The sequence below is a fragment of the Dendrobium catenatum genome, unplaced genomic scaffold (genome assembly GCF_001605985.2).
Source record: "Dendrobium catenatum unplaced genomic scaffold, ASM160598v2 fragScaff_scaffold_1628, whole genome shotgun sequence".
NCBI lineage: Eukaryota > Viridiplantae > Streptophyta > Magnoliopsida > Asparagales > Orchidaceae > Dendrobium > Dendrobium catenatum.
In genome coordinates this window covers 5,470-21,149 of record NW_021320090.1, presented here as the reverse complement: position 1 = coordinate 21,149, position 15,680 = coordinate 5,470, and the positions used below count along the sequence as shown (strand labels likewise).

The following is a 15,680-nucleotide window of genomic DNA, read 5'->3' as shown; positions in this document are numbered from 1 at the left end:
CCTGTTTAGATTGGGGTCTTGGGGAGGGGAATGTTTATTTCTGGCAGGATCGTTGGATTAATGGTTACTCCCTTGATGCTCTCCTTAATACCAATTCTATGACTTCGGTTAAGGTCAACTTCTTTTTCTCTGATAATGGTTGGGACGTGGATAAACTCTCTTCCGTTATCCCTCTTTTTATTATTAATTTGATTTCTAAAATTTCTCTTAATCGTTTAGCTAAAGATGTTTTACTTTGTACTTTTACTAAAGATGGTCTTTTCAGAACCAAAGATGCTTGGCATGTATTTAGAAAGAAAAAGGATCCTATTAAGCCTTTTAAAATGATGTGGCACAAGAGCATTCCAACCACGATTTTTATCTTTAATTGGAGAATTTTGAAGAAGTTTATTCCTACGGATGAGCTTCTTAGAAATAGAGGTTTGTTTATTACTTCTAAATGTCAATGTTGTTCTAATGTTGAAAGTTTACAGCATGTTTTCGTTTCTTCTCCTATTGCTGTTAAGGTGTGAAATTACTTTGAGGACCTTTTTCGTGTTAATTTTTGGGGTCCTAACTGTTCATTTCAGCACTTGTTTGAGGTCTGGATGGTTGGTGTTAAGGGTCATATTAGAAATGTTATCCCTCTTCTAATTATTTGATTCATCTGGTTGGCTAGAAATGACTCTCGGTTTAATGGTAAGTTGATGGATCATCATAGCATTATTTTTAGAATTAAGGAGAAGGTTAAATCTCTTTTTACTGCTCATCTTATTTCCTATAAAAGCTTTAACAAGGTCTTGTTTACGTTGGAGGCTTTTGGGATTAATTTTGACTGCTCTCATGTCAAGCCGGGGAACAGGATTTTTGTTTGGCTTAGACCTCATGTTAATTGTTTTAAATTGAATGTTGATATTACTATGGATGGGAGTAATTGGTGTATTGGTGGCTTAATTAGAAATTTTAATGGGGATTATGTTGTGGGTTTTGCTGGCAAAACTGTGGAAACTGATATGCTCGGTGGTATCCTGTTGGCTGTCTTTCATGGGCTCTATCTTTGTTCTGGTTTGGATATTCAGAGTATTGTTTTAGAATGTAATTTTAATGAGGACCTTAAAGCTTTGCTTGAGGTGGATGGCTGCAGTTGTGTGTACTCTTACTTTTATACCCGCAGAAACATTAAGTTCTTTCTGGATTCTATGAACTGCTATTATAATATCGTTTCCCCTGTGGTTAATTCTGCTGCTCGGTAGTTGGCTCTGCTTGGTAGTAAGTTTAATGGTATTACTGATTTATCTTTCAATAATCTTACTGTGCAGATTCAAGGATTGATTAACTTGGATAAGAATAGTGTGCCTTATGTTAATGGTCATTAATTTTTTGGTTTGGGGTTTGTTCCAGTGCTTTGGTTGCTGTGTTCGGGTGGTTTCTGTGTGGTTTTGTTCGGTGGGGGTTGCAGTTTGTTTGTCTTTGTTTGGGGGGTTTTTTGGTGTGGGGGGTGATTTCTGGTTGCTGTTTGCTTCCAGTGTTTCTCTTCGTTTATGTTGTGTTCTTTGCTGGCCCTTGCTCTCTGTGCTGATTTCCTTTGGGGCTTCCTGTTTTGATTGGAAGTTGTACTGGGTGGTAAGGTTCTGTGGTTATTGTCTTGGCCTTCCCTCTTATGAGTTTTCTGTCTTCTGGGACTATATATGGCATTCCAGGGAGTATTTACTATTTTTTGTCTTTTAGTTTGCATTATACTTTTAGCTGCTTGCTTATTTTTTCTTCTAGTATCCTTGCAGGCCTCTTTTGCAGGTTTTTGGAGCTCCGCACTCATTTTGTGCAGGGTACGTGTGCTGTTCGTAGGGCGATGCTGATTGTGCTTATTTTTTCCCTTTGTTTTTTATTTTCTTAGAATGTTACTAGATTTTTGTGTACTTTTGCTTAGTAGGGAACTCCGGCTCTTAGGTTTCTTTTTGCTTTTGTCTGTAGCTCGTATGAGCAGTAGGGAGCTAGAGGTCCCTTTAAGGACTGTGTAATTTTTTTCCTATATTAACACGTAGGCCCGTCAGTGGGTTTTAACTAAAAAAAAATGATTTGCATGCAGAGCTCTTAAGTACTGTGTAAGCTCATAAATATTAATTCAATGTTCATAATATTCACTTTTGTTTCTTTTAAGCTTCATATCTAAAACAATATGTGGTTTGATGTTTCCTTACTTTTGCAGGGTCATATTTGGGATGATTGCTTCATTGCCTGTCACAATACTGTACTCAATCTTATTGGATTTATGAGAGTATTTTTGCGAGGCGTTCTTACTATATTCAAGGTTGTCAAATGAGGCTTCTGAAATGGTCACCAAAATTTGATGTGAGGGAGGAATCTCCCATTGCCCCGGTGTGGATTGCTTTTCCTAATCTTCGTTTGCACTTTTTTAACTCTCAAATTTTATTTGGTATGGCATCTATTTTTGGTAGACCTCTGCAAACTGGTTAAGCTACGACCTCATTATCTAGACCTTATGTGGCTCAGGTTTTAGTTGAACTAGATGCGACGAAAAAATATCCTCATGAAATTTGGTTAGGATCGGAGGTGAATGGTTATTTTCAGAAAATTGAGATTGAGAATCTACATATATTTTGTTCTCATTATAAAATGCATGGCCATGCGATTAATGAATGCTTCAGTTTACATCCTAATCTTCGCAAAGAGAAAGGTTCAGATAAAATTAATGTGAATGGTGATAAGGAGGACATGACTAAGTCTCAAAATATGGTCGGGATTGATTCTGATCTCGTGGATTTGGTTTTGAAAGAAGGTGAACAATTGGATTTGGTTAATTTGGTCGGGATTGATTCTGATCCTACTACTAATGTTTCTGCTTTTAGTGCGCTTAATCTTGATAACATTGCTATTGATCCGATTGCTAATGGGAATGATAATATTGTTAATGAATCTTCTTCTAACCTTGTTCCTTCTTTGAACCCGAGAATCCATCAGGAGGATGAATGTTCTAGTAGGGGCCGCGATCCCCTTGTTCTTGATAAATGGCAAGATGCTATTCATGTTACTAGTTCGGATAATCTTGTTGCTGTCTTGGATCTTGGGGAGGTGGAATCCTCCAAAGCTAATGAATTGCCTAATACTAATGAGCTTGATATTGCTAAGAATTATTCTTCTTTGCAGGAGATGGTTGCTCCTCCATCTGCTACTGATAACTTTTCTAAGCATTTTGGGAAGAATATTTCGATCGACGATTGAAGATGGAGTTCTTTACTTGGAAGGTATGCTGCCTCCTAAGGAGTTATCAGGTAATCCGAATAATGATGAGTTATTATTATCTGATAATTATCATTGTGATGCTTACACTGACACTGAAGTAGAAATAAATGCAAAATGCTATGCTAGAGAAGATCATGATTTGAGCTTCTCTAAGGGTCGTGGTAAGAAAGGTAGGAAGCCTAGGAATGTCATTTTACAATCTCCTAGGAATACTCGCTCGCATACTTCTCATTAATTTCTGTCTTTATGTTTAATATTATTATTTGGAATGTGAGGGGCATTGGGTGTCCTTCTTCGAAATTTAAGGTTAAAAATCTGTGTTGCATTCACAACATTTCTATTCTTGTCTTACTTGAGCCTCTTGTGTCTATGGATTAATTGTTTGCTACTGCTAGGTTCTTGGGTTTTAAACATGCTTTTGCTAATACTACCAACAAAATTTGGATTTTCTAAAAGGATTTTGTTAGAATTGATATTATTGGGGATTTCCCTCAAGTGTTACATTGTAATATTGAAAGCTCTAATTTTCAAAGTGGTGCTTCTTTTGTGTATGCTGCCTCTTCCCATTATTCTAGAAGGATTTTGTGGGAGCAAATTATTAATTTTCATAATGTTTGTTCCTTGCCTTGTTTGGTTGGTTGTGATTTTAGTACTATTTCTAATCCGAATGAGCAGTTAGGGGGCTCTCTCCCTAATTATCAATCCATGGATGATTTTAATGATATGATTATGTCTTACGATCTTATTGATATTGGTTTCTCTGGTAATAAATTTACCTGACACCGTGGCCATTTGTGGCAACGTTTAGATAGAGTGTTATTTAATAATGCTTGGATTAGTTCCTTTAATTTGACTAAAGTGGACCACCTTAGCCGTACCCTTTCTGACCATTCTCCTCTCCTCATTAATGTTCAGATTAAATCTATGGGTGTGCCTACTCACTTTAGATTTCAGAATATGTGGTTAACCCATAACTCTTTTCTTGAAGTTGCTCGCAATAATTGGCATGCTCCCCTTTTTTCGGATGATTCTATTTCTGGTATGAATAGGCTTTGGCTTAAGCTGAAAAGGCTCAAAATGGTTTTAAATTGGTGGAATCATAACATTTTTAAAAATATCTTTACCAATATTTTATTGGCTGAAGATAGGGTTAATTCTTTGGAGGAGACTTGTCAGTTAGACCCTTCTGTGTCTAACCTAGCTTTGCTTCATGAAGCTAAAGGGGATATTGGTAAGCTTCAAACTCAGGAAGAAATTGTTTGGAAGCAAAAGACTGCTACCAAATTGTTGGTGGAGGGTGATAAGAACACTAAATACTTTTATGCTTTGGTTAATAAAAAACGTGATGTGAATGGTATTCATAAAATGACTAAAGATGATGGTTCTATTACTGAAGATTCTGAGGAGATTGCTAATCTTGCTGTTAACTTTTTTCATAAGCATCTTAACAAGCCTTTCACCCCTGCTTCTTTAGTTGACCGTTCCTTTATCCCTAACTTGGTTTCTCATGAGGCCAATTTGGGTTTATCTGGTTTACCTCTTATTGACGAGATTAAAGATACTTTATTTAATTTGAATGTGCGAAGGCTTATGATAATATTAACTGTAATTTTATTTATAGTATGTTGCACTTATTTGACTTTGATGAGCATTTTATTTCTCTTATTAAAGGGTGTATTGAAAGTCGTTACTTCTCTAATATTATTAATGGTAAGAGCCATGGGTTCTTTAAGGCTTCCCATGGGCTTCGTCAAGGCGATCCCATTTCTCTGGCGCTTTTTATTATAGCTGCTGATTTCTTGTCTAGGGGTCTCTCAGATCTTTTCATTAATTATCCTAGTCTCTATTTTAAGACGTCGGGTGGCATTAACATCTCTCATTTATGCTTTGCAGATGATTTCATTGTGTTTTCGAATGCTTCTAGAAATAAGATAAATAAAATTCTGAGCTTCTTTAAAAGTTTTGAAGAGGTAGTGGCCTTGTGTTTAATAAGCAGAAAAGTTGTTTTGTTATTGCTAAGTTTGTCTCCTCTAACAGGATTTTGGATATTAAGAATCTTACAGGTTTTTCTCTGGCTTTTTTTCCTTTAAAATACCTGGGTATTCCGCTTTACAAGGGGAGGAAGAAGGCTTTCCTGTTTGATGGTTTGATTTCGTCTGTGCAGAATAAGGTGTCTTCTTGGGATTCCAATTTTCTGAGTTATGGGGGTCGCATTGTTCTTATTAAAAGTATGCTTGCCTCTTTGCTGGTTTATTGCTTTCAAACTCTTTTTCTTCCCAAGTTGATTTGCACGAGGCTTGAGAGAATTTTTAACAATTTTTTTTGGAGAGGGTCTGCTCATAACTCTAAAATTCATTGGACCTCGTGGGTGAATTGTTGTGGGTCCCTTCATGAAGGGGCTCTTGGTTGCAAAACTATGAGTGATTTGGTCTATGTGTTTTCATTTAAACTTTGGTTTAATTTAAGAAATAATGTTAGTCTTTGGGCCAAGTTTATGAGGGCTAAGTATTGTGGGGGGTTTCATCCTTCCAACTGTTTTTATTCTAAAGGGCAATCTAAGGTTTGACATCGTCTTTGTATGATTAAATGGAAGGTGAAACCCTCTTTGGTTTGGGGTCTTGGGCAAGGTAATATTTTTTTTTTTGGCAAGAACGTTGGGTGAATGGTTAGTCTTTGGACTCTTTACTTAATACTAATTCTATCAATACTGTTAAGGTTAATGCTTTCCTTTCGGCTAATGGTTGGGATCTGGTAAAGCTTTCTCAGATTCTTCCTCAGCCCATTGTTTATTTCATCCAGCAGATTCCTCTCAACACTATTTCTAGAGATGTTTTGCTTTGCTCTTTTACTAAAGATGGTCATTTTAGCATGAAGGAGGATTGACATTATTTTCGTTGTCATAATGAGGAGAATAAGTTGTTTAAAATGATTTTGGCATTATACCATTCCCTCTACTATTTCTATCTTTATGTGGAGACTCAATCATAAGTATATTCCTACATATGAGTTGTTAAGAAGGAGAGGTTTTATTATCATTTCTAAATGTCAATGTTGCTTTCACATCGAGAATATGCATCATGTTTTTATTTCTAGTCCTATCGCTGTAAAGGTTTGGTACTTTTTTGAGGCGGTTTTTAACTTCAAGTTCTTTAGGCCTGGTATTGAGGTTTTCAATTTGTTGGAGGGCTGGTTTGTGAACATTAAGGGTCATGTTAGGAATGTGATTCATTCCCTTATTTGTTGGTTCCATTGGTTGGGAAGAAATGACGCTCGCTTCAATAGTATTCCTATGAATTATCAAAGAATCATTTAGAAAATTGTGGATAAAGTCAAGGCTCTGTTCTCTGCTAATCTTCTTGCCTTGAAGCACTTTAAAAATGTTACTTTTACTTTGGAGTTTTTCGGTATTCAGGAGGTGGTGCCGAATCCTCTTAGCCTTTCTAATGGTATTATTTGGTGCAAACCTTCTACCAATTCCATTAAGATTAACATTGACTGTATTCAGGTGAGGAATATTACTAGTGCTGGTGGCCTTCTGCGGGATCATAAGGGTGCTATGGTGTTAGCTTTTACTGGTATTACTGGGCATTTTGATAGAGTTGGTGGCTTCCTTAGTGCTATTCTTCATGGGTTGAATCTGTGTGTTAATCTTGATGTCATGAGTATTGTTCTGGAGGTGTATTCTTACTTTACTTTAAATTTTTTGCTTAGTAGGGATGATGGTAATTGCTCTTATTCCTCTTTTCTGTTCTGTAGGGCGTGCCGCGGGAGCAGGGCAGTGGCTGGCCGGAGCAGGGTCGGTTGGCTGGAGCGGGGTTTATTTTTATTTTTATTTTTTTAATTTGACCGGCGGTCTTAGACCGCCGGACAAAATTTCCGCCGGAAAAAACCGCCGGAATTCATTTTCCTACGTCGTTTTTACAGGCGGTAATTTAACCGCCGGAAAACTACAAAACCGCCGGTAAATGTTCAATTACCGCCGGAAAAGGCCGCCGGAAATGGGTGATTTCCTGTAGTGGAGGTGAACCTCTTTTGAATCTTTAGTCTATGGTTCCCTTAATACAGATAGTGGGGTAGGGGTTTAAAAATGGGTTGATGGGTCGGGTTCGAGTCCGACCCGATATTGACTCGACTCAAATCTAGTCAAATTCATAATTTTTTTATAACTTATTAACTATAAATTTTACGATATCTGATAAAAAATAAAATGATTATATACACAAGTAAAAAAAAATTTTAAACAAGACTTTTTTGAGTCAGAGTTAGTCTCACATTCAACCCAACATGACCTGTTTAAAAAATGGGTTAGAAAATCCAACAGGAACTGGACTCATTTGTTAAACAGGTCAAGTCATAAACAAATTTTTGAGGTTATGTTTGGGTCGGATCATTTATTGACAATTCTAGTGTAGAGAGCTTATTTATAGATTTTTGAGAGTAGCTTATCTTGTAAATATGAAAAATAAATATGGAATACTCCAATAGATTGCCAATATTGATTCCTTGATTTTAAATTATTCATTCAACATTTAAGAACCTTAATGTTGTTAGAATTTAGTGATTTTAGACTTGTTGGTTTCGTGTCATTGAGTTGCTCGATTTGACTATAAATATGACAAATTTGGAGGTCATTTGGTACTCGAAAATAGTAATCTAAAGTTTTTCATTGCTTCAACCACTTGATCTCAATTTATTGGGACATGGATTGTATCATTTTTGATGTTGTTGGGTTGTTTCATCAAGATGATATGTTTAAATTAGAGTTGGGATGAACATGAATTCAATTCTAAAAAAATCCAATTTAGATGTGCATCATGATTCATATTTGATCAAGTTAATTTTTAATGATTTATTAATAGTCATACTTGATTAGATGATTTGAACATATCAAGCATTAAAATCATTCAAGTAACTCGGGCTTCTTTCCATAGATATTGGAGTTTTTTTTTTTTTTGGGGGAGATTTCTCTTTGTCGGAATTTTTTCGAGCCAGAAAACTAAAATTATTATACTAATTTTCTATAGGTAACGTGGCTAACGGTTAAGAAAAGATAGAAAAAAAATTATGACTGATTTCTCTCTCTCTCTCTCTCTCTCTCTCTCTCTCTCTCTCTCTCTCTAGCTAACTACTTAAGGAATGAGGGGGAGGGTTTTGGAAAATGAAAATAAAGTAGATTTTATTATTTTTTTCATAGAAGAATGATTTGGCACGATGGCATTGATAGTGCACAACAAGCTCCTATGGAGAATACAACGCCACAACATCACCCTCATCACCATATCTTTGAATTATTTTGATAAAAAGACAACGAGATCAATGCCATGGAGCTACCAACCTAGGCAACGCGACACTCCAAGGAGAAACTTTTAGATTTTCATTCGTACACATAAATCCCTGGTACTCTCTTTAGAATAAATTTAGTCATTCACATGCACATAAAATACTAATAGATATATGTAAGAGTTGTTAAATGCAAAAAATGTAGTGGGTTGCCCTTACTAGACCAAGTCAAAATGGGTGTAACTACATACTACTTCTCTAGATGTTATAGATTCATCCATTTGAAGTTGGATGATATTTTTTATTTCAATTAATTGAGAGGAAATATATTAAGATGATAAGATCCCCCCTCTTCAATTATCACACTAGATGATTAGACCAGGTAGAAAATGGCACGTCCACTAGGAATAAAAACACATCAGGTCCCCCATTAGCTTATATGCCATGCTAGAAACCACTATAGAAAATATAATACTTCGATGGCAATCTAACCAACAATAAGTTATTTCTATTTCACAATTTCCTCTCTACTTATCATTATTACAAATTCTATAGTGAAATCATTATGACATATTCTATATCACCCATCAAACTAGGACCGTTTACTCTGAGTATTGCCATCCTAGCAAGGATTTGTCTCCCTTGATACTTATAAGTACTAATTTTCTACTTCATTATATATATATAGAAGGAAGTGAGAAAACTTCTACTAAAAAAGAAGTTACAAACTTATAGAGAGAGATGTGAGAGAGTTGTAAATAGAGCTATTATCTTAGAGTAAACTTTCTTAATCCCTTCTCCTTGATCTATCCTGTACATTTGACTATTTCAATCTATTGGATGGGAAGCATTTTTATAAATATTATTATCCTATTTGTTAAAGTTTAACTTCCCCAACCCTGTGTATATAGGTTATGATGTCAAATCACATATGATTTCTTTGTATATTTTTGGCATATGTACATTTCAATAAAACCTCTTCATATAGGACATCCCTTTAGTTGGACATCCTACATAAGGTTAGAGGTCTAGGCAAAACTCAACTCTAAGAAAGAATTAGTCTCCCATTATGACATGTCCTCTATTAGGGTGATTGAGGTAGTAAGAAGGATATTATTTTCTATCTTTTGATCTCATCCTTTATGCATCAAAAAATCATAATGGGATACCATATTCATAGCTTTTATGCTAGTTAGATGATATGCCACTTTCACTAACTATTACCACCCATCGGTATTTTGTGCTTTATCTAACTTGCCTTTACTATATTGACTCCCTCCCCATTTGATTTATATGGTTGTAATTTTATAGTATGTTAGTGGTCTCCTCCTACCCTCTCTACTATTTTGGGTATGAGAAGCCATACCCAAATAATCGAATTCCCGATTAATCTCCCCTTTGAAACTATTTTAACACATAGTGAGGGTGATTTGATTTGAATCTTAAAAATTTAGAGATAATTATATGTGGAAGCTACCAATACTTAACTATATCAAAAAAAATTTCAAAGACTTTCTCACCAAGATAGATTTTTATTTTAAGTGAAAATTTCTTTTATTTTTTTCTTAAAACACTTTTTGTAAGAAAATATTTTATCATGCAAAAATTATTTAAATCTACTAGTTTGCAATTTTAACCATTTTTTTTTACAAATTATCAAACAATCACAAGCATGAAATAAAAGTTGTAATAAAGTAAATGCAGAGTTCATAAAATATTTATAGCAGTCCAGTGGTATAGACGTACATCCACTTCTAGAGTCCTCTCCTCATGAATTCTACTAACTCACTAATTTTGCTCCTAGCAAGGTGGAAAGCAATTTTCCTTCCTAGGATAATGGAGAGACCATACACCAGTTTCCTCTTTGAAAAGCAACTTCTCCCTTGCCTCCTGCAAGATCCATGAAGTCCCTTTGCCTCTCATTAAGGCCTTTGATATCTTATAAGCAAAATCTTCAACAAGTTCTTCTCTTAAAAATTGAACAACACCCAGAGGAAAAGGGTATACATTAAGCGATTAAGCTAGAACAACGAGGTGAACCTCTTTTGAATCTTTAGTCTATGGTTCCCTTAATACAGATAGTGGGGTAGGGGTTTAAAAATGGGTTGATGGGTCGGGTTCGAGTCCGACCAGATATTGACTCGACTCAAATCTAGTCAAATTCATAATTTTTTTATAACTTATTAACTATAAATTTTACGATATCTGATAAAAAATAAAAAGATTATATACACAAGTAAAAAAAAAAATTAAACAAGACTTTTTTGAGTCAGAGGTAGTCTCACATTCAACCCAACATGACCTGTTTAAAAAATGGGTTAGAAAATCCAACCGGAACTGGACTCATTTGTTAAACGGGTCAAGTCAGTATCAAATTTTTGAGGTTATGTTTGGGTCGGATCATTTATTGACAATTCTAGTGTAGAACTTATTTATAGATTTTTGAGAGTAACATATCTTGTAAATATAAAAAATAAATATGGAATAATACTCCAATAGATTGCCAATATTGATTCCTTGATTTTAAATTATTCATTCAACATTTAAGAACCTTAATGTTGTTAGAATTTAGTGATTTTAGACTTGTTGGTTTCGTGTCATTGAGTTGCTCGATTTGACTATAAATATGACAAATTTGGAGGTCATTTGGTACTCGAAAATAGTAATCTAAAGTTTTTCATTGCTTCAACCACTTGATCTCAATTTATTGGGACATGGATTGTATCATTTTTGATGTTGTTGGGTTGTTTCATCAAGATGATATGTTTAAATTAGAGTTGGGATGAACATGAATTCAATTCTAAAAAAATCCAATTTAGATGTGCATCAAGATTCATATTTGATCAAGTTAATTTTTAATGATTTATTAATATTCGTACTTGATTAGATGACTTGAGCATATCAAGCATTAAAATCATTCAAGTAACTCGGGCTTCTTTCCATAGATATTGGCGTTTTTTTTTTTTTTTTGGAGATTTCTCTTTGTCGGAATTTTTTCGAGCCAGAAAACTAAAATTATTATACTAATTTTCTATAGGTAACGTGGCTAACGGTTAAGAAAAGATAGAAAAAAAATTATGACTGATTATTTTATCAGATTAGTATCTGACCACCAAATTATTAAAATCATAAAACGCTAAAATTAATAGTGTCGAATGCCTTTTTAATAGCAGCATACTATACATATTGCAGTAAAAAAAAAAAAAATTAAAGTGTGTGCTCACAAACCTTCTTCATTTAAAAAATTGAAATATAACAAATAAAATCCATTATTTGCTTGTAAGTAGTAATACAACTAAATAATTATTAAATTAACAAATTATTTAATATGAAAGTATAAAATGGAAATTTTTTATTAAAATTTGGTAATATTATTATAAATTTATCATTCTCTTCAAAAATTTGAAATAAAAAAAGTGGTTTGATATTATTTTTAAAATAAGCAAGTTCTTAACTTATACATGAATTTTGAGAGCCAAATTCCGAGCAAATATAGTAAATCGACAAACAAACGGAAAAGAAAGGGTCAAAGTACTCCTTATTCTTACATAGGAAGTAGTTAGCCCGCCTAATTAGGATATTCACGAATCAAAATAACAGAAAGGAGGCTTTTACTCCTCATCTTCATTATGAGGGCAATGAAGAGATTGGATTAAGAGCTAGGAATTGAAGAAGCCAAAGAACGGATCTACAAAAATGACTCCCAATGATCTCTACAATGTTCTTAGCGCATTAGTTCCACAGTATATCACGATGTTCCTTGCTTTTGCCTCTGTGAAATATTGGAAGATCTTCAGCCCCGAGCAATGCTTTGGCATCAACCGCTTTGTCGCTCACTTTGCATGTCCTTTCCTCTTCTTTGATGTCATCTCCCGCTTTCAACTTAAAAATATTAATATCCCCTTCCTCGCCGCTGACTCCATCTCAAAGGTTTTAGTCCTCCTTATCCTCTTAAATTGGGTAAATTTCTTCAAATCTGGCAGCTTGGAATGGCTCATCACCCTCTTCTCCCTCACCACTCTCCCAAACACTTTGATTGTTGGAATCCCCCTCCTCACTTCTATGTATGGAAATGAACAAGAAGGTTTGATGATACAAGTGGTGGTGATGCAATGCATTATTTGGTTTGTTTTCCTTCTATTTCTATATGAGTTTCGGGCAGCAAGGAACTCTATAATGATGAACATAAGTGAGAAGAGTGCCCAGCTACAAAATAACATTGGTGCAGAAGATGTTCATATTAGCATAGATGAGGAGAATATTGAAGGGATTTCAGAGCTTCAAGGCTCAGTCAATTGTTCAGAAGGCAAGCAATGGTAGGATGAATTATTAGAACTTATTTTGAAGATTGGAAATTTGATTTTGATTCTCTTTTTATTTTTGTTTCTAATTCTTATTTAGGTGTTTATGAGAAGCCTGAGCAGAGTAGAGACATTAAAGAGAGTGAAGGAAAAGAGACTGAGAAAGTGGAAAGTGGGAGACTTATGATGATCAAGCTAATCATGAAAACAGTTTGTTTTAAGCTAGTCAGGAACCCAAATGCCTATGCCAGTCTTCTAGGCCTCTTATGGATTCTGATTTCCTCTAGGTTCTCGCCCGCCCTTGCTTATATTAAAAAAATGTAAGAGATTTTAATTATATATTCTAAGCTTATTCATCCTTGTTTATGAACTTATTCAGGTTGAAGATAAAGAAGCCACTTATCATGGATAACTCAGTGAAAATCCTATCAAATACTGGGCAAGGATTGGCTGTCTTTAGTTTGGGTAAGCCATTTTCTCCATGTGATGATGACTTTTGATTTATTTATAAGGGGGTGAATTTTTCTCCTTAGAAGAAAAATCATTTTCAGTCTAATTTATACATTGATTTACAACTTTCTGATATTAGCTCAAAATTTTTATTTATTCTCTTAATCATTATTAAAATTAGTAGATACATGATTTCAAAGTTTTTAAAGAATATTTATAGGCTTTTTTAAAATTTTGATCCCGTAGAAATTCTCAAATCACTTGAAGTTAAATACATGATTTGTTGGTGAAATTTATAGTGGGATTAAGTTTAAGATGTTTATATTATATTTGATGATGTTAAAAACTGAGATGCATAAGCGAAACTAAAATTTTTGCTCGATCAATTTCTATGTGTAGTTGAAATCATCTTGTTAAATACAAGTTCTTGATGTATGGTAAAATTATTATGACAATGAATGAAACATTGAGCTCAAGGTCATAAGAAACATTATTAGTAAAATAAATTAGAGGAAAAACTAAATATTTGTAGGAGAATAGTTCATCTCATACATCATATTAATCATCATCATTAGCCAAATCATAACTACATCACCATCATTAACCTACATCTTAATATAATTACATAAAACAATCAGGGTTGTTCATGGCTTTGCAACCAAGGATCATATCATGTGGAATTAGGCTTGCAGTTTATGGAATGTTAATGAGATTTCTTGCTGGCCCTGCTACTATGCTATTGTCTTCAGTACTTGTTGGACTTAGAAAGACCACCCTTAGCGTTGCAGTGGTACAGGTAATTCTAATTATTTTTTTAGTTCTCTTACTAATTTTTCATTTTAGGAACTGATTAATTCCATTTATCATCAGGCTGCACTGCCACAAGCAGCCTTAACATTTGTTTATGCCAAGGAATACGATTTGCACTCAGAGCTCTTAAGCACTGTGTAAGCTCATAAAATTTCTCAACTTCATTAATTCAATGCTCATAATATTCACCTTTTTTTCTTTTAAGCTTTATATCTAAAACAAGTGTGTTTTGATGTTGCCTTACTTTTGCAGGGTCATATTTGGGATGATTGCTTCATTTCCTGTTACAATACTGTACTCAATCTTATTGGGTTTATGAGAAGAAAGAAAAGAATGATGAAGCTTTGTTCATAAAAAAGATTTTGTTATTAAGATGTTATATATATATATATATATATATAGTAGATTGCTATTATGGACTATTTGGGCTAGCTCATCTAATTTTGCTCAAGGAATATTAGACCTTTTAAATTTTGTGTATCAACACATGTTACACATTTATCTCTCGGATCACACATGTAGTTGACTAGATAGGTGGCTCCGTGATCAAGCGAGCAAAAATATTCCATTGTAAAACAAGTGCTTCAATGCTCATCGACCCAAGAAAAGTAAAAAACATACATGTATTTCTAATAAGATAAATATTATTATTCCATAATTTATTTGATTTTAAGATGTTATCCATGATTTTAAAATATATTTAATAATTTTTAATATTATACTACATGAGCAAAATTAAATTTTACATTTATAAGAACATATAAATATATGAGCAAAATAATAACTTCAATAGCCAACTAACGTTCTTATTTTTCTCACTCATGATGATCAAATTTTTCAAGGAAAAACTAGATTGGTTATATAAGTTCATCCTTGAGTTTAATGGGAGACTTTTTATTTATTTGACTTAAGAGGATAGGGGAACTTATAAGCATGACAGTTGTATCTCATTTTCAATTGTTATTATCATCATCCTAAAGTCTATGTATAGTTTTCATATACTTACGAGAATACTTTTTTTTTTTTTGGTTAAAACCCACTTATGGGGCCTACGCGTTAATATTCAAAAATTCGATTACAGAGTCCTTAGAAGGTTCCTCCAGCTCGCTAATTCTCCAAAGAGCTACAATCAAAAAAGAAAATAAAAAACCTAAGAGCCGGTGGATCCTTAATTTTACTACGATTACAAAAAGTATCTAAGAAAGAGCTCGGGCTGTGAGATAACAGCACCCAAAAAAGGAAGAGTAGTAAGATCCCCTTCAGCATACTTACGAGAATACTTATTGTTGTATTTCTATTGTTTATATTGTTAGGTTATTTTTTTATATTTTGAGTTGTTTGTCGTGGGTCTTATGTGATGTACTCTATCATCACATGCTTTTATGGAATTCATTAATGAGCAAGTTTAACTCTTCCATAAGCTTAGCCTAGCCCAAATTAACATATTTTGACCCTTTTTTATCAACCATTAATCACCATAAGTAATGTTGAACTCTATGCAACAAATGTGATTTCTCGCCTTATGATTTCTATCATAATAGCTCCCCCTTCTCTCCTCTCTCCTTGTATGAATAATTACATCATTAAGAAGGTTTATAA

At 33.9% G+C, this 15,680-nt stretch overlaps 1 protein-coding gene across 1 annotated transcript; it reads left to right on the top strand.

Annotated features, from left to right (window-relative positions):
• The first annotated feature begins 12,216 nt into the window (after positions 1 to 12,216).
• Positions 12,217 to 14,400, top strand: LOC110109179 (auxin efflux carrier component 7-like). The gene is made up of 6 exons (XM_020840122.1): positions 12,217 to 12,826; positions 12,922 to 13,108; positions 13,201 to 13,286; positions 13,910 to 14,067; positions 14,142 to 14,218; positions 14,334 to 14,400. Exons 1-6 carry the CDS (start codon positions 12,217 to 12,219, stop codon positions 14,398 to 14,400), a joined length of 1,185 nt encoding a protein of 394 aa, XP_020695781.1.
• The last annotated feature ends 1,280 nt before the right edge of the window (positions 14,401 to 15,680 follow it).

Excerpts from the sequence above, each read along its gene's own strand:
- LOC110109179 (XM_020840122.1), top strand. The coding sequence starts at position 12,217 with ATGACTCCCAATGATCTCTACAATGTTCTTAGCGCATTAGTTCCACAG. Across the intron at positions 12,827-12,921 it reads CTCAGTCAATTGTTCAGAAG|GTGTTTATGAGAAGCCTGAG; the intron begins GCAAGCAATGGT and ends ATTCTTATTTAG. Across the intron at positions 13,109-13,200 it reads TGGATTCTGATTTCCTCTAG|GTTGAAGATAAAGAAGCCAC; the intron begins GTTCTCGCCCGC and ends GAACTTATTCAG.